At 40.2% G+C, this 22,731-nt stretch overlaps 1 protein-coding gene across 3 annotated transcripts in view; it reads left to right on the top strand.

The window, feature by feature from the left end:
- TBK1 (TANK binding kinase 1) overlaps window positions 1-22,731 on the top strand; it is a 3,544,425-nt gene that overhangs the window by 2,242,947 nt on the left and 1,278,747 nt on the right. For all 3 annotated transcript variants that reach the window (XM_044088041.1, XM_044088040.1, XM_044088042.1), the window contains exon 12: window positions 12,504-12,605. In XM_044088041.1, coding sequence (XP_043943976.1) covers window positions 12,504-12,605 — 102 coding nt within the window. The remainder of the gene's footprint in view (window positions 1-12,503; window positions 12,606-22,731) is intronic.

Raw genomic sequence — 22,731 nt, 5'->3', positions numbered from 1 at the left:
TTGGCCAGATCATGCTAGGTAGTGCAAACGACTTTACCCTCATCCATTGCTTTGGTGACCTTCTCAAAGAAGTCTACCAGGTTGAGTAGGCATGATCCGCCCTTGACGAAACCAGACTGGGTTGGGTCCAGTGTCTGGAGGTTTACTATATCTTTATTGATCATTTCCATGATAATTCTTTCCATGTCTTTACATATAAGAGTAGTGAGACTTATGGGTCTGAAGTTTCCAGGGTCTGTAGATGGCCCACATTTGTGCAACAGGATGATTGTTGCCTTTCTCCATTCATGAGGCACGAAGCCTGTTTCGAGGCTACAGTTATACTAATTTTAGAGGCCCTTATAGATCATGTTTCATGCTATTTAGAAGGTATCCTGGGATATTGTCTGGGCTCACTGATGCAGTGTTCTTGGTCTTAGAGAGAGCATTAAGGACCTGTTCCCTAGTGATAGTAGGGAGAGTTGTATTTGATGATACTTCCTGAGGGAAGGTTGGGGGGAGAGAGGGGTAAAGTTGGAGATGAATTTATCAGCCAGAAGGTTTGCTATATCTTCTGATTCAGTATAGGTTGTGGTGGTGGCTCCATTTTGGCCCAGACAATAATGGTTCTCCCTTTTCAGTCTCGCCAAGGGCAATTACCATAAGCTTTGCCACAAAATGGCTTTGCTCACACAAGACAAGCATTGTTTGATACATCTCAGTCTGAAAAACCTTCAGCTAACTGCCCTAATGATAGTATTTTAATATCCTTTAGGCACCTTCTTAGGACGTGCATTATGTACTAAAATAGGCAAAAAACCCTGCTACTAGGAAATCATATATGTGTAAGTAGAAAAGATTTTCTAATTGGTGCCAGTCTATGAACCAGGACCCTCTTCAGGCCTTGCTGCCTCTGATTCTTGGTTATGTGTGTGACTTACTGTCTTCTGGCCTTACCTATTCCTCTGTCAAGTTGTATTTGTTTACCATTTCTGTTTGTCTGCCTTTTTGTTGCCCACTCGGGTATTGTTATCCCACTCCACAAGGGGGCGGGTCCACCTTGGATCCCGGGAACTACCGTCCCATCAGTCTGACGAGTCTGATCTGCAAGGGCATGGAACACATTATCATGGAACTTATAAACAAAGACATTGGCAACCTTCAAACACTGGACCCCATCCAGTTTGGGTTTTGAATCATCTCCAGAGCTGTGGACGAGGGTAAGGCGGTCCACACAGCCTATCTAGATCTCGCCAAGGCCTTCGACACCATCCCCTACTCTGGAATCCTAGATAAACTTACTAAGCTGGGCATAAATCCCTACGTCACTCGATGGGTTGCCAAATTTGGCTTACTGACAGAACCCACACTGTAAAAGTAGCCAATTCCAAATCCAGCTCTAGACAAGTGGAGTACCTCAGGGTTCAGTTCTGGGACCGCTCTTGTTTGTCATCTACTTCTCTGAAGTACAGGCCAACACTAAGGGACTATGGCTAACAAAGTTCACAGATGACTGCAAACTGGGAGCCATTATTGAATCCCCAAATGATGTGGATATTCTACAAAAGGGCCTTACAGAAACAGATGCTTGGTGCCAGAGCCATGGGCTCAAGCTTAATGCCAAGAAATGCATAGTTATCCCCTTTGGGAAAAAACATGTAACCATGAATTACCACATAGGTGGCAGTATACTAAACACCGAAAGTGTGATGAGAGACTTAGGGACACAGGTGAACAGTGGTCTCACCTTTAATAACCACATCGCCAGAACAGTCAGGAAATCCTTCTATGTGGCACACCTCATCACAAAGGGCTTTTCATCCAGAAAAAAGGAGGTCATTGTCCCACTGTACTTTATCCCTCATTAGGCCCATTATAGAGTACAATGCCCCATTTGGTATGAACCTCACAAGACATATGCAACAGCTGGAAAGGCCGCAGAAATACCTCACTAAAAGAATCACAGGCCTAAAGCAGATGCCCTATGCTGACCATCTAAAAAAAACTCCAGCTATACTCTGTGGCATATCGTCTACTCAGAGGCGATCTCTGCTTAACATACAAGGCCATGTCAAACCCTGAGCTGTTGGACATGCTCCACTTAAAGAAATCCCAATCCCTCAGAGCCACATGCTCCAGGGATCTAAACCTTGTCATCACAATGAACAAAACATGCTGGAGGGATAGGGTCCTGACCCTGAGACTCCCCATACTCTGGAATACACTGCCCACACATGTCAAGCAGAGCACCTCCTTGGCCCTCCTCAAAAGGAACCTTGACGATTGGATGGGAGATAGGAAATTCACCCCGAGGATCACGTCAGTCGCCCTGCTAGACATGTTTCCAGGGAAGTAAATATTGTAGGAAGAAATATCCAGGAAATTGTTATGGCTAGGCTTGTATAGGCCCTAGGGCAGATAACTTAATACCAACCTATGAACCTTTCTAACTATGATCAGTTAAAATTTTGAAAGGTGTGTTTCATATACACTTACCTAAGAAACAGGTGGTTCCTCCTTGGGATTTCAAACTTGTATTTCAAAAGCTTACTTTTCCTTCATTTTAACCAGCTAGCTCAGTAGGCTATATTGAGGTTCTGAGCATGGGAGACTTTTAACTCACTGCTCTGACATCTGTTAAGAAAGTATCTGAGTTACAAGCAATTACAGTGGATATAAAAAGTGTACACATTTAAAATGCTAGGTTTTTGTGATATAAAAATCAAGACCACAATAAATCATTTCAAAACTTTTCCCACCTTTAATGTGACTTATAACCTGTACAATTCAATTGAAAAACAAACAAATCTGTTAGGGAAAAAATATAAAAAGTAAAAAACATACAATAAGCTGGTTGCATATGTGTGCACACCCTTAAACTAATACTTTGTTGAAGCACCTTTTGATTTAATTATGCTACTAATCTGAGTATGCTACTCTGAGTTGGCTACACACTTGGTCACGTTATTAAATTGTGTGCTTGCTATGTGTTGCTGCTTTTAAGATGCCTGTGAGAAAGTGCTTTTTTTGGTTTCTGATGCTTTGGATTTAGTTGTTATGGGAGTGTGCTGAGGTCTGTAGTTAAATGTTGACATGCCTCTTCTCAGAACTAAAATTCTGCATTACACATTGCCAACTAAAGCACAAAAATTGAAAAATAGAACTTTTTGCATGGAGCCTAAGCCTTCCAACACTTACTGTGCATATTTGAATATACTAATTCCAAGATCACAAAAAAATTAAGTAATGAGAGGCTTCCTTACCTCAGTATTACATGATGTAATCAATGGGCAGTTTATGACAAAGCACAGAAACTGACAAAAAAAAATGATTTTCATTTTATCAAAAACCTACTCATCAGAGGGTTGGACTTCTGTCTGCTGAGGCTTTCCTCCACTTCCACAAAATATTTTCAAAGACTGATGTTGACCAAGACATTCTAAAATGTTTACATTTGCCGCACGAATTATCTTTGAGCTAATGCCTTGACCTTTTCAGTCACTGTCATATCAGGGTGAGTCTTTTTTTATTTTGTAGTTATTTGTCAGTGTCCTTAGGAGGTGGCACATCTCAAAAGAGGCTTTATGAAATTCAAGTGGTCTTACATAATATTAAAATACATGCATTGTTATGCATTTTTACGAGGTGCTTAATTTGCAGTAGATCTACATGGGGTGTCCTTGCCTACTTTGTATGGTAGATTGCATAATGTTGAAGGTCATGTGCCTAGTACAGTAAGTACTTTCACAAAAGGAATGCAGCTGAGTAAGGTGTAAAGCAAATTCTGGATGAGCTGCCTTGGTCTGATATTCTAAAACAAAGATGACATAACTTTGTGGAATATATATAAAAAAAAAATTCCATCCAGGTTAACAGCCTGCCACTGCTCAACTCTTGGACCTTCCAGTAGCAGTTGTGGCTGGCTAGGTTGGGGAATGAGAAAGATTAGTAGGGCGGGGAAATGGGTTCAGTGGTTGGCAGGAAGGGCCAAAAACATTGTCACGTAAGTCTAGGTAGCTTGTATACCCGTCATAACAGTTATGTCCCGACTTGTTATTCCCTTAGCATTCCTCAGGCGTTCTTTTTATTCACCTCTGTCTTCTTGTTGAAAGATCGCTCACCAACTTAAACTACCACAAAAAAAGCATTTTTAGGTGACCCTAAAAAAATGACCAAATAAGAAATAAAGCCACCTGGGTCCAGTAAGCAACAAAATGAGCTTAAACTACAGAACTTAAATAATCAGAACAGTAAAAACATGGGAAAGTAAGTCTTTTATACTAGAAACATTGTTCACTAGTTCATTTATCTAATTAATCATAATTTAATCTTAATGAAACAGTATCAAAAAAACTTATCTTTAATACATAAAAAATATTTAAAATATGTAAAAATATACTATAGTAACCCAATTCAACAATACTTTCCTAAAGATCTTAAATGATCACGTCCCAGCTCGTACCACTAAACTCAAAGTGAAAACTAAGATAGCTCAAAGGAATAGAGCCTGGCACCTATGGAGAGCCACTAAAAAACTAGCAAATAGGGAGCAATTCAATAAACTTAAAAATGAAACAAAAACAAAATTCTCCTGAATAAAAAGAATTATTTCCTACAATTGCAAAACAGGCATCAAAACAACCCCCAAAAAGTTCTGGGCAGAACAAACAAATCCCTCCACCCCATCTCCAATCTCTGCAACTGATATCACAGATATACCTGACTCATTCAACAAATACTTCATAGAAACCATCTCCAAACTAGTTCAAAACCAACCCACTGCTACCACCACCAATTTACTTGAACCTGTAGCTAGATCCAAAACAACCTTCCAATTCCAACCCATCCCCACCAACTATGTCAAAAGACTACTAACAAATCTTAAAGCCACCACCCTAGCAGCTGACTACATCCTTGCAAAATACCTACAGCTGGCACCTAATGAACTCACCTACCCAATCTCTATTCTCCTTAACAGGTCCATATCCGAACATATCATCCCACCAATCTGTAAAACCTCCTACATCATCCCTCTGCACAAAGGTGGTACATCCACCGACCTCTCCAACTGTCGTCCAGTTGCCATCCTGTCCCCACTATCAAAAATACTTGAAAAATGCATACACCACCAACTTATGCCATACCTACTTAATAACCAGCTTCTGTCTCCCTCACAACAGCAATTCTACAGTACAACCACAACCCTACTCTTTTTCACAAATCACATCAACCAAAACAGACACTTAGCCAAACTAACGTCTGCCATTTTCTTGGACCTGTCAAAAGCCTTTGACATGGTCAACCATCCTAAACTATTCCACTCCCTCACTGATCTGGGCCATAGTAGTCATGCATTAGCCTGGTTTCAGAACTGCTTACAAGGAAGGCAACAAGTGGTTCAATGGGACAACAATCTATCCTCACTGCTACCCATTACTACCTGAGTCCCACAAGGGTCCATTCTAGGACCCCTTCTGTTCTTCATTTTCACTAATAATCTTCACATTGTCTGCCTAGATGCAGCTGTCATACAATATGCAGATGACTCAACAGTCATCTACTCAGCCAATGATCCTCATGAACACATCTCTATCACCCAAAAAGCCTTCCAATCTACCAAAACCTGGTTTCTTAACAGAAACCTATTACTAGATCCCAAAAAGACCAAACTGTTGCTATTCAAACCAAACAAATCCACCACAATGCCTAGCTCATTTGATATTGTGTCCAGGGATGGAACTGTCATCTTTCCAGATATTCTGCTGGTTTTTGTGTTTCTTTTCACAAAATAAAAATATCATACAAAAGACGAAAATAAGATAACCAGTGGTCAAAGTATTTTGAACCAAAGACATATTTAGATTCCCAAGGATAAAGTACTAAATTGGGTGCAAGGGGGGGGGGGGGTTGAAAGGGTCTATGTTACATCAGCAAACGATTTGTCGACCCTGTTGAAGCAAAAGTTTAAAATCCCGAGTATTTCGAACACGATTTTTTCCCAGGGGAAAAAAATCGCTGTTCCACAAAAAAAAAAAAAACAGAACAAAACTTCAAAACAGTAAGTAAAATGGGGGGCTTTACCCCCACACACCCCATTGTCAGGGGCTGTACCTCCCGGACAACCCCTACTTAAGTTTACCAACTCTGAGATCGCACCACAGTGGAGGAAATGGCAAAGTCCCGAAAATGGCCCAGCAAATTTTTTTTTCCCAGGGGAAAAAAAATCACTGTTCCGAGTGTTCAGGAGTTTCAGCTTTCACTTAAAGAGGGTCTGTAAATCAGCGTTCACTTTTTTAAGCGTTCTCTGATTTAAAATAGACCCGATTGAAACAACTCCTTTTCCTTAGTATCAGGTTCTTGTCAGTTGTTACATTTTGGTTTGACTGATCTTTAAACATTAACTGGAGGTTCAGTTTTTTTAATAAAAAGCCTAAACTCTGTTAAGACATCTACTATCCCTACCCTAAAAGAGGGCACAAATTTAAAACCTTTTTAAAAAGGGAAAAATATGTTATGTCTACCATCAAATCAGTGTAGTTAAAAATATTAAAGCCTTGATAGGTAATGGTTTTGGCGTCTTTTCAGGCTTGTTGGCTGTTGGCGAAGCACCCACCAAGAGGAGAAAACGCTGAGAGAAGAAAGGAGCCACTTTTGAGATTTTAAGTATTTTTCCTCTGTTTATTTGCTAAGTTTTTCTGCATAGCCGCCTATTTTGAGCATTTTCTGGCTTGTTAAATTTGATTTCTGCATTAGTAACTGTATTTAGAGCACAACCTAGAGCTGTTTACTGAATTTCCTGTTTGCACTTATTTTTAAAATCGTTTTTTTCTCAAAACTTGCATTTTATCTGTCTTTGGCCTAGCACTCTTGTGTGGGGTCATTTACTGCACTGTTATAACTTGTTGATACTTGTGAACCTCTGCTATCTCTGAAAAACAAAAAAAAATCTTGCTTTTTTCCCACTTTTCTGAGATTTAAAAAAGTTCAGTTACAGGCTTGCTGTTCTTGAACTGTTTGTAAGTTTCTGTGAGGCCATTTTTTGCTTGGGCTAAAGGGAAGTCTCTGTGTTGATCAGTGGCAGTGAAAAACATTGAGCAGCCTGCCTGCCCCTATGGGAGTGGTTACTGACTTGAAACAGTAGTTTTATTGGCCATTTTGGGTCAGTTCCAAAACTCTTTCATCTTCCTCTCTTAAAACCCTCTTTTGCGGGTTTTTGTGCATAGCGCAACAGCAGGCAGCGCCTCCTAATTGGGTTTAAACTATTCCTGGCTCCACAAAGTCTGCTCTTCACTTTTTCCCTTAGAACTGCTCTATCTCTCAATTTAAACACCATATTCTCATTCTAAGGCCCTTCACTGGTCCAATTAAGTAATCCTACAAGTTAGCACTATTAAACCAGAAGCACTACTTACTCTTATACTCTCTACGATTACCCCGTCCTCTATTGGTCCGTCTTAAATTCAGTTTCCCTATTACTCTAGCATGTCCAAAGGTCAGTCAATGGTTTCCTCTCCAGTCCAGCTGGTGAATCTGGGAATTTTGAGGCAATGTTACAACTGTCTCATGTACACGGACAACCCTCTCCTCCTCCAAACAGGTTCAAATATATGTGAGAGATGCAACTATTTAGCCAAACTGGAGGCTGAGCTCTCTCATCTCAAAACTGGTGAAACCAGTCAGGAGGAGAAGGTAACCTCACACAACACAATTCCAGTATCACATAGTCCCACCACATCAGCGAACCAAACACATAAATACACAAAAACATACTCGGAGGCTCTAAATAAAAATCTACCTAAGCAACAGAGACCTCCAAAGCAGACATCCAAACAAACGCTACCTCAAAACAAAACACACACAACACATAACCCACAAAGTCAGTGTGCCAAGCAGCCACAGCCCTTAAGGCTGAATACCACACCTGATACTCTTGTTATAGGTGACTCTATTGTCAGACACATTGACGCCCCGCTCACCAGGCTGAATAAAGAGAAGGTCACGGTGAGCTGCCTGTCGGGTGCTAGGATCCGACACATAACGCAAGCACTCAGGTCAGTCCAAAGCAAATACAAATATGACTCAGTCATTGTAAATGCTGGTGTGAATGACCTGAGACGTACCTCCCTGGACTATATGAAAAGAGACATAGAGGAGCTCTCTGATTATGTAGCCCAGGCTGGTATGACCCTGACCTTGAGCAGCATCTTACCCTCACCTAGAATGATGCCACAGTACAAAGGCAAAATGATCGAGTTTAACAATTGGCTAAAATTTTGGTGTCATTCAAAGGGGATCCAGTGTCTGTCAGCCTGGGATGACATGCTCGAGAAGCCATGTTGCTTCGCTAGGGATGGCTTGCACCTGTCACCACTGGGCTTTCGGATATTGGCAAAGGCTCTTGCCACCCCCATATTGCCTTTTTTAGGCAAGGCTCAAAAGTCAAACCCACCCCCATAGACAGCACAAGGAACGAGAAACTAAGGGTAATGCTGCTAAACGCCAGAAGTCTTAACCTCAAGATGCACACACTCGAAGCTCTCCTCAGTATGGAGAACATCGATATCTGTGCAGTGACAGAAACCTGGTTCAAGGCTCCAGAGAGCACCCCAGCACTACCAGGCTATACCTCATATCATGCTTTTCGGCCCCAAAACCCAGACCAAACCTCAAAAGGAGGGGGAATTTCCATATTTATCAAGGATATCCACACCTCCAGGTTAGTGGCATTGCACGAAGTATCGGAGACCATCCATGTGCAACTAACAGTGGGCAAGACTGCTTTTCAGTTTATAGCATCCTATAGACCATCCTCTCAAATTCAGGAATCCCACTCGGCTTTCCTGAAAACATTGGAGAACATGAAGATCTCTCCGAACACCATTATATCGGGCGACTTCAGCTACCCAAACATTGACTGGGAGCACTACTCAAGCCCCAGCACCTTAGCCCAAAGATTCCTGGAAATTATAAACTCAAATGCTATGAAACAACTAGTCACCACTCCCACAAGAGGGGACAACATACTAGACCTGATCATTACCAACATGGGGACTCTATGCTCCACAACAGAAGTATATCCCTCATTGGTAAGATCAGACCATAAATTAATTTCACTGGATGTCCACATCCCGACCCCACCCCCAGCCCAGAAAACCACAGTGAAATACTTCTCAAAAGCGAACTTCTGACTTCTCAAAACTGAAGTGGAATCCTTCAAGGCCCCAGGGCCAGTGGAAACTACGGCCCAAACTGTAGAATCCTATATAAATGCATTCTACGGACATCTCCAGGAATGCTTGGATCATGCTATCCCAAACAAAACCAAGACCCAATCATCCAAAGGCAGGCGTCCGGTCTGGTGGACCCCTGCCATAAATAAACTGTACAACAGAATGAGGAAGCTACTGCATGATAGAGCAAAATCCTTAATAGGGAAGGCATCTCTGATCAGTACTAGCAAAAAATTACGATCCCTCATAAAATCCTCCAAGGCCAGCTTAGAGAGAAAAATTGCACAGGACATCAAAGACAATCATAAGGCTTTTTTCAGCTATGTTAGAAACCTGGGATGCAACTCCCAGACTTGTTCTGAGTTGATTCTAAATGACAAAAAATACACTGAACCCACAGACATTGCCAATATCCTGGCAGACAGGTTCAGTGCAAACTCCCAAAAGAGCAAGTATCTATCCCGGCAGAGGGCTGCCTCCCAAACATCTCAGATGCTCAGGTGAAGGCTGCCCTCTCCAAAGCAAAAAACACTGCTTCCATGGGACTAGATGGCGTCCCAGGTTGCGTCCTACATGAACTCCAAGAGGAACTAATCCCTCAAATAAAACAGCTGTACAATCTCAGCCTCACTACAGGATATGTGCCCACGGAATGGCGTACAGCAACAATGGTCCCACTCCACAAAGGTGGAGCCTCTACGGACCCTGGAAACTATCGCCCCATAAGCCTGACTAGCTTAGTCTGCAAGGCTATGGAGAGGATCATCATGGAGCTCATAAACAAAGACATTGGGGACCTACAGACACTAGATCCTACCCAGTTCGGCTTTGTCAAGGGCAGATCCTGCCTTTTGAACCTGGTTGACTTCTTTGAAACAGTCACCAAAGCCATAAATGAAGGGAAGGTAGTCCACACAGCCTATCTGGATCTTGCAAAGGCATTTGACACAATACCACACTCGGGCATCATAGATAAGCTATCCAGCTTAAATATAAATCCCTATGTCACAAGATGGGTCGCAAACTGGCTCAAAGACAGAACCCACAGAGTGAGAGTTGCTGGAGCCATGTCAGACTCGAAACCGGTCACAAGTGGCATCCCACAGGGTTCTGTCCTGGGACCACTCTTGTTCGGTATATACTTTTCCGAGGTACAGGAAAACGTGGGAGGACTATGGCTCACCAAGTTTGCAGACGACTGCAAACTGGGTGCCATAATCAACTCTCCAGCTGACACAAACATCCTTCAAAAAGGTCTCACAGAGACAGATAACTGGTGCCAGCGCCATGGTTTAAAGCTAAATGCCAAAAAATGTATAGTCATACCCTTTGGCAAAAACAATGTGCCCACAAATTACCACATAGGCGGAAACCCATTAAGTACAGAGAATGTTATTAGGGACCTGGGGACCCAAGTTGATAGCAATCTCTCCTTTGAAAACCACATTGCCAAAGTGGTTAGAAAGACCTTCTACATAGCCCACCTCATCACGAAGGGTTTCATATCTAGATCAAGAGAGGTAATCGTGCCTTTATTCATCCCTCATCAGGCCCATCATAGAATACAATGCCCCTTTTGGGATGTACCTTACCCGACACCTGCAGCAATTAGAAAGATCCCAAAAGTATCTCACCAAGAGGATCAAGGGTCTCAAACAGATGCCATATGCTGCTCGGTTAAAAAAACTCCAGCTCTACTCAGTTGCATACCGCCTACTTCGAGACGATCTATGCCTGACATACAAATCTATGTCAAATCCAGAATTAATCTACATGCTCCACCTCAGTAAATCTAAATCCCTTAGTCACACACGCTCGAGGGACTTGAACCTCAGCACAGAAATAAATAGAACTTGCTGGAGGGACAGGTTCATAACCCAGAGGCTCCCTTCGCTCTGGAATAGAATTCCAGTTCATGTGAGGCAGAGCACCTCACTGAATCTCTTCAAGAGGAATCTCGATAAGTGGATGGGGGATTGTAGGTTTGTCCCAGGGATTACTCCCGTGTCACTATTAGACAGAGGCACAGTAAACTAAACCTTAAAAAGGGCACAGTATACTCAAATCAAGGGGTGGCGTAAGCCATACAGAATCGGGCTAGGCTTATAATTGCCCCAGGGCAGATAGCCTAGTATGAACCTATGAACCTATAATACTTCTTTATTCAACCCGTCACTTAGTTGTTGTTCCTGACACTGTTACTCCAAATCCTCCCTCTGCCTCTGCCCCTTACCCCTTTTGGAGTGTGGGCTTGAGGTAAAAAAAAAAACCCTCTGCCTATTTTTATTTTCATTTCTTTCTGATCTCATGAGGAGTAGGTATTGGGCTTCATATTCTGCCTCTGTTCTATTCTCCATTTCATAAGACTGTTGATTGTCCGTAGGGGAAACCACTTGTTCACTGTCTACGCTCCTTGCTTCTCTGTTACTAATTAGCTTCCACATAATATCCAGTGTATTCATGAAATATGAATTTGGTATAGGGTATGCTTTGTTTTTAAGATGGTCATTTTCATCTCTCACCATTTTTTTACTCATGTTCTAAATTAAGTTTAACATTGTGTAAAACTCTATTAAAAAGGTTGTCGTATTTCTTGTTGAAATGTGTCAATAAAGAGTGTGGTATTAAAGTAGCAGTATTATAATGTGTTGAATATGTGCTCACCACCTGCAACTCAGAAGATTTCATGTGACCTCCAGTGGTATCTGTAGTATAACCTGGTATTTGGGGATACTGACCACAATGATGAGCCACAGAATGCTGAAAAATTCTGAATTAATGTTATCATACTGAATCACTGGTATGAGTGCTTGATGTTGCATTCAGGCCAATCAGCAGTGAGTACATGATTAAAAGTAACATATTTTCCAAATAGAGAATGTTGTATAACATCAAAAAGCAACGAAGAAAGCAGCCAGTAGCAAAACAACGAACACAGTATCCAGCAAATCTTTTAATAAAATCTGAATTCTCCTTGAAGGCTTTGGCTGAGACGTCAGAGATTTTATTAAAAGATTTGCTGGATACTGTGTTCGTTGTTTTGCTAATGTTGTATAACATGGATGAATGGAGCTGACATTTTCTGTTTAGTGCATGTCATTCTACCGATTTAGAATATTTTTTTGCAGTTTTAAAAGGCAAATACATCTATATTGGAGTCTGTCAAAATTATGAAATTGCAATATTGGATTATAACTTTTTTATGATTAACGCTCATCTGCTTTATAGAAGATAAAATAAATTATGACTGCAAAGAGCAGGCACTGACCTTGGCTTATCTCTTGCATTTTCCAGTGAAGTCCTTAAAGAAGATTACAGTGAACTGATTCATAAAAAGAAAGAGGTCATCCTTTTACTGAACCTTTGCAGTGGAAATGCCGAAAAGCTTGCCAGAATGTAAGCATATTTATTAAATAGTTACATTCTTGTATTGACGTTTGAATAATTAAGCACTAAACCTACTAGCATTTAATGTGTTACATTTTGTTTATTAAAATCAGGTTATTTCAGTTGTTCTGTTTAGATTGTATTTAGTAACATTTTATATGTAGCTGTAGCCACAGTGGTGGCATAGAGGGATAAAGCCCTGACTTGTGGCTTGGGTGTCTGATGGAGCTGCGGGGAGGGATGGATGTTACCATCCTAGGTGAACAGGTGTATCTGGGGGCATCTTCTGCACAGTTCTTTGTGGAGGCTGGAGACATCACTACTGGGGGGGCATGATCCAGTGGGGTGGGGTGGAGATATGGCTGAGCTACCGCAGAGGTGGGGTAAAATGCTGCATATCTCCATTGCATGGCAGCCTCGCTAACATTACTGCAAAAGCCATGAACTAGGTCATAATAGAAAACCATTTGGGAGCTGTTGATGGCCAGACCTCCTGGATGCCCTTAAGATCTTTGTCAGCCCCAGCTCTATCAGAGGAAGTTTGGGAAGGTTAGTAGGTAGCTGGTAGATCCAGCTATGGATGCAGAGCACTGATTAGGGAACAGTAGGATGATGCAGTGGATCTCCTGGATGCCCTTAAGATTTTTGTTGACCCTAGCTCTGTCAGAGGAAGTTTGGGAAGGTTAGGTGGTGTCTGTTAGACCTGGCTATGGATGTGGAGCACTAGTTAGGAAATAGTAGGATGATGCAGTAGAGACAAAAAAGCACCCACCAAAGAAAATCTTTTCTATGTGTAGTTAATGAGAAAAGAAGACAACAGTCTTCTATTTTTCCAAGAAAAAAATCTGTAAACTACAAATACTTGAACTAATCTCTGAGACTTCCATCTGCTATTTTATCAGCACCTGAAGTATTTCAGAAAGCTGTTCCGCAGTCAATCATAGAGCTTGATGAGGCATTTAATGTAAATAATAATGATAGTACGGGTCAAACAAGAGACTAGCATGCTGTGAGTTTGACTAGGTTACTGAAAAGGCCTTAACAGAGTAACCTCAAGATAAAAAAAAAAAAAAAGAGTATGTTTAAAATCAGAGTCATCAAGCTGAGATACATGGGCTTAAATCTGTATTTGAAGAAAATAACAATGAGAATGCATATACTTGAACCTGAGGTGAAAAGAGCTTTCATGAAATCTCTAAAAGAGCGTTAGTATCTAATTTTGTTCTGACTCGGTTGAAAGTGAGTTGCCATTAAGTAAATTGAACATGGTGTAGAATAGTACTAGATTACAAAGCAAGAAAATATCTTTGTTTTACCTACTGTAGTATTTTGAGGTGAATATGCCATTTCCATTGCAAGCAGTAGCCAATCAAAATGAGGATGATGTGGTGATCCTGCACCAGTTGCCTGTGGATCAACAGCCTTTACAGAATGGTAGGAGGCTACATCCTGGAGTAGAAAATGAACTACTTGCCATAGTTTATTGATGTCAGTAGTCTCAGGAGTATACTTGTGTAAAGCTGCGTTTGCAGAAAACAATTCACAAGGTGTTACATTGTATGTTTAGGAAGTCCTTGTCCAAGGCACCACCAGTATTTTAAATAATGTTATTGAGATTGCAGATTTTTCTGTTATTTGTGAAGTGTAAGTCCTGCAAAGAAATGTTCATGACAGATGTGTTAATTTGTTCATATATTCCATAGCAAGTAATGGATTTGCTTAGCAGGGAATTGTAAGTGAATTAGGTAGTTACATAATTCCCCATGATCAGAGTGGTCTGTAGTTGAGAATGTTTTGAGAAGTAACAGTGAAATGTTAATTAGAACAAAAGTCTGTTGTAAACAAAGCCATGCATTTTTTTTTACTGTCAGACACTTTGTTCACAGGGAGCAACACTTTAAATTGCAATCATAAAACATCTCATACAACCTTATAAACAACAAATAATATAGGGGTAATTTTGAGCAACAGATTTTAACATGTCATATAGTCACTTAAAAATTGTATGTGCCAAACATTTAAATTAAGTTATAATGCTAGAAAGAAGGCACAGAATCCTAATTCAGCTGCCACAGCTTTTACACATACCTTCCTACAACTTCAAGACAAATTCTTCCCAGTCACAGAGCACGTTTTCAGCTACATCAAAAAACCCTGGCTAACCACTGAACTGAAAGGTCCGCTCAAACTTATGAGCACTGTGTGGTCTTCATGGAGACAATACCCGTAATCCAGAAAATTGTACTGCCTTTAGCACTCTGCATAACCTAGCTAAGCAAGCCATACACAAAACCAACTACTTCAAAACCCCAAACATTTCTGTTAGGAAGTAAATCTTTTCACAAGCCAAAAATCCTCACATCCCTCCTCCTCCCCGATCACCATCCAGACATCTCGAGCCCAACTATCTACCTCTGATTTTCTCAAAAAATTCATCCACAACCCTAGTATTGGAACTTTCCCCTCTCCCCCAACTCATCCTCCTCCTTTAGCCCCCCCTTCTATGTTAAAAAAATTACACACAAAGGCTTGAACCTCTACTAGAAAACATACCACTGGATGCACCCTGTGATGCAGACAACCTTCTCCTTTGGTTTATATCAATCTGCAACGACTTCTTTACCACACTTCTTCTCTACATTTTTAGCCTCTGCTTAACTCAAAGTAGCATCTCAGCCATATGAAAATCTGTTCTTGTTAAATCCCTTCCCAAACAGACTCGGTCAGAAATTGCCTCCCACTTCCACCCTGTCTCTGTTCTCCCTACACTTGGGAAAATACTTCAAAACTAATCTACATCTGGCTGTCCACATACGTCCAACAGTACCATCTCCTCACTCTTAAACAGCATGGATTCTGGGCTGGCTAGAGCACAATTACATCACTAATGGTCACTTACTGGTGAGATCCTCCTCAGCTTGGCAAAAGGAGACCTTTCAGGAGTTCTCTTCATCAACCTTAACATGATCTATACCTTTTGATCTTAATACACCACTTTCTGCTCCTTCACTGCCTGCAAGAAATTGGTGTTAGTCCCAACACTGTCACCTGCTTTCCACATTTCTTAACAAATAGATATTTCACAGTCAAAATAGGCTCATCCCTATCACCTTCATCACCCCTTACCAGAAGAGTGCCCCAATTTTGTTTTCAGTCTTTATTAACAAACTGTCCTCTGAGTTCCCTTTCTGTCACTATGTTTGTAAATGGCGCAGCTATTCTTAGATTCACTCCCTCACATTCAGCTATCCAAACCAAGCTTAAATCTGACCTCCACTCACTCAATTCTCAGCTAAACAACCATAAGCTACTCCTAAACCCCTTGAAAGAAATATATTTGGAACTTGACAAAAGCTGAAGATGGTACCCGAATAAAAACAGTGACATCCTTTAAATATGTAAGTTTATGGCTAGCTTAGTCTCTTAACTCCCAAAACCACGTGGATAGCACAAGGAAAAATATTTTATTTTGGCCCTGGAAAATACAGCCAGAGCTGCTAGGCAAAGGAGTCTTCCTTACTTAACTAGAATACAGACTCCTCGTGTTAGCCACAATCTCTTAAAAAAAAAAAAAAAAAAAATGCCTCTGCCACCTTACAATCCATTGAAAACAAAATCTGCTGATTCTATTCCAATCCCCCTAAGGCACACCACTGCATCATCCTCTCCAAAGCCAAATGGCAACCAGTCTCCTATAGAGTTGAGCTTCTCCTAGGGTCTCCTATTTTCAAATTACTTCAAACAGGGGCCTTCCTACCTGTTACAGCCAAACTCCATAATAAAACCATCCAGGCAATCTATGCAACCTCTCCCAATTAATTCCCACACTGCAGACACACCAAATAAAACTGCATGGTACAAACCATTCTTTCTCCAGTCTTGCACTCTGGAAACTCTGGCAATCCCTACCTCCTACACCTAAAAGAATTCTCCTCTTTCCCCCATGTTTATAGCTCAACCCAAAAGACACCACCATCAAAAGTCTGACAGGAATTCCATTTCCACTGGACACATGACCTAACTCCCACCTCACCTACATCACTTCTACATTGACCCTCTGTTCTTACTGCTGTTTCCCTCTCATATTTACCACTACAATTAATTTTCATTTTTTTCTATACTGTTAATAATAATTACATATTGTCAATTGTCTGTGGGGTTATCTACCTTCTGTGATTACTTTGTGTTTGTGAATTTGTCCTTTTTTTTTTTTTTTTTTTTTTTTTTTTTGTTTGGAACAGCTTCACACAGGCTGTCCCTGCAGATGGTCCATATTGTGATTGGTGTACTACTCCAGTAAAAAAGCAAAACAACGAAATAAATAAACAAACCCAAACATTTCCATAAACATGTTCTTTACATTAATTACCAAATGCCTGGAAACTAAAGACCATTGATATGATACTACGAGGTTATATTCAAAACTACAAGGAATCTTTTTGCTACAGTCCTCTCAGACTCAAATTCTTTGTAGCTAGTTCTAGAGTTTGTATTTCGAACACTGTGAAGTTTTCATTATCAACTGACCAGTTTTTTCCACTTTCTAGTAATTGATTTTTAGTAGCCAACATTATAAGATCAAAAAATATTCTTTCAGTTATTTTTAATTTGATTACAAAAGCTATACTAATAAAAGTAAAGGCAAATTAACTTTAATTTTGCTTGGCCATATTCATTAACATGTTTACTGCATCTCTAGTTTTAGTGCATCTTACATGGGGCATTCCGAAAAATATATGATAGAACTCAACCAGCATGCCAGTATTACACTGCAAAATATTGGGTTTACTTATCGCAGGACTAGCTGGTATACAAAAATAAAAAAGTACATAAAACTTTCAAGACCTGGTAGCATGCCAAGGGCCTATCCCTACTTTAACCCATCCTTGCTGAGTTATAGGCATACCTTGATCTCTCTCACACCAGTCTAAATTTGTTGGTGTCTCTTGTTCTTATTCCACAGTGTACCTTATACAATGTGTTGATGATGTTACCCCATGTGGTTTTGTTCCTGCCTTGTGTCATAACATCATGGCACCCATAATAACCAGTCACCCCTCCTGACAGTTCATAATTTGAGATTTCTTAAAATGCCAACAATAAGTCAAATATTTCTTTAGGAATCCCACTTTTATTCGTACTTTCTATTAATGGGTCCAAATTAAGGGAATAGTACCTTGTATGAACTGTTGTCAGTATAACAATTTTTGCAGTCTATTCAAATTTTGTATAACTTGCCTAGTCTGTAGTCCCCACCCCTTTGCCAAATAAGTTAGAACTCTTCAAACCATTCACCAATATTAGTCATCTTTATTACCTGCAAGAAGAAAAAAGCACTGCTCCAAAGCCACAAAGCAGTATTTTAATAAACAAATGTAAGAGCTTCCGTTTCCAATGCTACAGAAACATCATCAAGCACCTACTAAAAAATACATATCATTTCATAATAAAAATCAAACAATATTTGCTTTCAACTTTAAAATAGGTTTGATCGATGCGTACTCATTATGGACTCATTAAGCCCTGGGGGGTAGTGGCATTTAAGAGAACTTGCCAATGCAGTTCCCTTTTCTCCACTAACGTCTCCCTTATGAAATGATATGCATTTTTTTAGCATATAAACTAAAGCAATTTTATTATTGGCATCAACTTCTATGTGTGTACATATGTTTTTTTTAGCTTCCAGTATTCAAAATGCACTAGGATTTTATGAAGGTAACAAAATGTTTTGTAACTTTGTATCTTGTATTTTGGCGCCACTTTTTACTTAAAAAGTGAGATGTTGCACAAGATGTTGAATAACATGCCTTGCACTTGGGTGCCACCCCCTCAAGGAAGTGAGGTTCATCCCTTAAGGAAGTGATATTTTTTATGGATCTAAAGGATGTGAGGTAGTGTATCTGTTTTTCTGATGATGTTTTTGTAGCATTGGAAACAAAAGCGCTTACATTTGTTAAAATACTGTTTTGTGGCTTTGAAGCAGCGTTTTTTTCGTCTTTCAGTGTTACTTTTCGCTGTTGGGCTTGGTTAATTGATTGCATCTTTATTGCCTATTTAATTGCAGGCATTAAGTCCATAGTTACTGAATTATCTCTGTGTCTTCTGGAAGACTTTGTCTTTTTATGCATGTCATAAATCCATTTCCCCCTTTATATTTTAAAATTAAAGATGATTTCCTGATAGCTTCATAGCCTTTGTATTTTAGCCTGTGAAAGTGTTAACCTTAGTACCATAATGTACAACTCAAAGTCCACGATTCCCAGTCCCCCCCCCCCACTCCCATGGGAAGAGTAATTATATTCCAGGCCACTCTAAGTCTTTGTCTTACCCAAATAAATACAGAAATAGTCTTCCCTAATTTGTCAAAGTTTTCTGCTGCAGATCAAAATGGAAAACATTGTGAGGCACGTGTTATCAAAGAGACCTCAAACTGTCATACTCCCAGTATCCTTTGTGCCATGTCCAAGCAAATTCCCTTCCATTTTTGATAAAAATCCTTAGCCTTCCCAAAAATGTTCCTCAAAGTAACTTCATTGATCAGGTCAGTGTATCTACTAACTTTAAACTCAAGTAATTTATGTGCTTAGTGTCTGTCAAAAAAGGGATATACACAACTTTTGTTTGTCAGTGAATGTAATTTACCAGTGCAGTGTAGTGCTTGTTTTCTGTGTGTTGACTCTATAACATGTCAGATCTGCCAAAAATTGTCCAACTTTTGAAAAATAAAAGCTACATCCTGCTGCGAATTAGACAAACATAAGATATTATCTGTGTACAGAGAAACTTTATATGGTAATCCCTATATCCATTAATTGGGATGTACCTTAATCTGTTGCAAAGGGTTCCAGACAGAGTATACAAAAGTGGAGAAGAGTGTGTATTCTTGCCTTGTGCTTCTTCCTAAATTAAGTAACTCAATAAAGTTTATCCCCCCATCTTTTTCCTTGATATCCTTTTGATATATTGATTGAATTAATTTAACAAACCCTCTGGAAATTTTAGTTCTGGCAGTAGATGAAGAAAATACTTACAACTTACCTTGTAAAATTATTTTACAGCATCTGTCCTTCTACTAATAAAAAAGTATTTCATTTATAGAGGTGTGTTCTGTTGATAAGGAAGTTTATATCAGATTTTCATGAATGTTTCTGGCAGTTATGAATCTCATCTGGTCCAAGTCAGTCAGTGTGGAAGCTTTCTGAAATTTATGATCATTGTTGAGAATAGATATTAGATGATAACTTACTTGAAGAGTGTAGCTGGCGTTAGGTACCCACAAGACCCGTGACCCCTGAGGGCTTCCAAATGTCTCGCTACAGGTAAGGACCCCTACTAGGATATGGCCATTGAGATTTGTAAGTAAAATCTCAGTTAAGAGATTGTGGATTGTGTTTGCATTTTTTTCCTTTGTGCTTCCTCCGTCCTGACTCAAGAGGTGATGTTGGCAAAAGCTGCAATCCATCAGGTCCACTTTAGGACCAGATTGGCTGCAGCTTGAAAAGTTTTTTTATTTTTTTTTTTGAAAGCTGATGACATCAAAATGAAGAAAGACCCTGACTGGTCAAAATGAGCTTGCAGCACTTCTGCATCCCCAGAGATTTGTCTTTAGAAAGGCACATGCTTCAAGCTTTGCTTTACTAGTGTCTTACTAGTAAAGAGTTAAGACATGTGGAGTTAATTTTGGATTTGGAGTTGAGGAGTGAGTGATCAAGGGATTAGGGAAGACCTTCTTACTGAGAACTTTTTAACCATGCTTTTAATGGCAAAGCAATTTACTCTAAAGAAAAAAATGTCCTTTTCAGGACAGCAGAAAGTTCTTGTGGGAAAAAAAGTCAGTCTGCCATCAGGGTGAGCATGACTGGCCAGGCTAGCTAGTTGTTGCATCAGTAATACAAGTTTATGTAAGCATAAGTTTAATAAACATTCCCTTGTTATAGCAGAAATAAAGGCAAATAACACCTAACAAGCAAATAGTAAAACTGACAGAATTACTATGAAGAGAGTAGTTGAGCAAAGAAGAACATCAGATATCACACTCAAGTTGCGCACCTGTGCAGAAGTCTGAACCAGTTTAGATGGGGGGGGGGGGGGTTACTGAAATAAAGATGCAGCAGTAAATATAGGAATACAATAAAGCATAAGCTAGTGTTGGTGCTTTGCAAGGAAACATAGGAAGGAGCAGACTGGTTGGGAAGGAGCAGGTGACAGGAAAAAGGATCAAGTGTCTTCAAGAATGTCACAATAAGCTAAAACTATTAAGAGCCTTGGTGTTTCTTATATTAGGTGTAAGTGCATCATGCAGTTTAGGCATACAGATTAAAGAAGCTAATCCAGGTGAAGTAAAGAGTGAGCTCTATAGGATAAAGGCCAAAATAGAGCTTTGAGGCTAGTTAGGTTAAATATTGAGGCAGATAATTGTGTGGATGAGACAGAGTAGAGTGAATGAGACCTAAATTCAGTTCTATGTCTATCCCTTCTCCTTTTACATAATTTCATAATAAACACATTAATACTGTCAACACTTTAATATAGCTTAATGTTCACCATGACCTATCCCTCTCAGTGGCAGTGCATATAAACCATATCAGTAGCAATGTAAATCAGTCCTTGTGTTACAACTATATCCCACATTATTACACTTAGAGAATATGAAAGTACAGGGAAAAGCATTATTCAGACTAAATAAGAATATAGCATTATTCTTCTCACTTGCATATGTGCAAACTTTCAAGGTTTCTTAAACCAGATCAATAGATTAATCCTTCTGTCACCCAGATGTGACTGCACCTCCAGCTGTTATACCTCTATCCCCTGTTAAAGCAATGCTAAGCAATGTTCCTTTGTATATGGCATATGTGATGATGCTAGGTATGTATTAACATTCATTTAAATAGCTTGCAAAGTATTTTGTCTTAAATTAGTTGAGAGTATATTTAAGCACCATACTTTGAGATGCGCTAGTCATTATTATTACACCCCTGCAACAACAAAAGGAAGAAGTAAATGCTGCATCTACTGATACTTTTAGTGGAGTCACATCTAGACTGTGAACCCATTGGTTGTATTACAGCCATATCTGACGTTGGGCACCAGCAAATCCTGCAGTCACGGGGGGGGGGGGGGGACAACCACAGCATCTTATCTTATTTTGATATTTTGCAATGACAGTAATACCAACAAAACCTAGTATAGCAGTATTGTGTACTAAATAAACCAGGCGGGTAATATCTCTGGTTATAGTAACAGTATTTCCTCAAATAACAGGCTTCACAATTTCATTAAATATTTTACCATTGATGCAGTGCACTTGGCTTAATTAAATCCTTCTGGTGGACATTCTCTCCACCAAAACTAACATCATAGCCAGCTTTAGGCACCTGCAATACTCATGGCTATGGGGGGGGGGGGGGGGGCTTTTAATCATCCTTGGCTGTGTGTTGGCACTCAAAATGCCTGGTGCTGACATGCTGAAAAAAAGACTGAAAATCCAGGGCAACAGTGAATCTCAAACATCATCTTTCTTATTTACTTTCTTTTCTGCACTGTCCACACCCCAAAACTTATATATACCAACTACAAGATTGCCATATGTGACGCCCACCACTGCTACCAATATGTGATGGGCATCAGTATGCGTCATTGCCATGCTGGGCCAGTAATCAAGGAGCCTGAATCCTAACCACTGACACTGGAGAAGGGGCATGCACTTGGAATACAAATGGATACATTCAGTATTTCCAGATGCAGACCTCTCTGCATCAAGTACAGTTTCCCTCAAGAGCACACAGGGAACACACTCAGCCCGTGGCCTGGCTGTCTCTATAGCTGTCTCCCTCCAAATCCACAATAAGTCTCCCCACTGGTACAACTGTATAATTAGGTCCTCAGCTGAGTGTCCAAGCCAAGTCCTCCAGCACCCTGTCTGCAAACCCAGTGCTTTGTGTCCCTGCCCCAAGTAGCTGACACACAAAAACTTTGAGAGATTTGATACGCACACACACAGACACACACAGACACACACAGACACACACAGACACACACAGACACACACAGACACACACAGACACACACAGACACACACAGACACACACAGACACACACAGACACACACACACACACACACCTACCTGGGAAA

Source organism: Protopterus annectens, chromosome 11.part0 (assembly GCF_019279795.1).
Source record: "Protopterus annectens isolate FY-2018-M chromosome 11.part0, PAN1.0, whole genome shotgun sequence".
NCBI lineage: Eukaryota > Metazoa > Chordata > Ceratodontiformes > Protopteridae > Protopterus > Protopterus annectens.
This window is presented reverse-complemented; position numbering and strand designations above follow the sequence as displayed.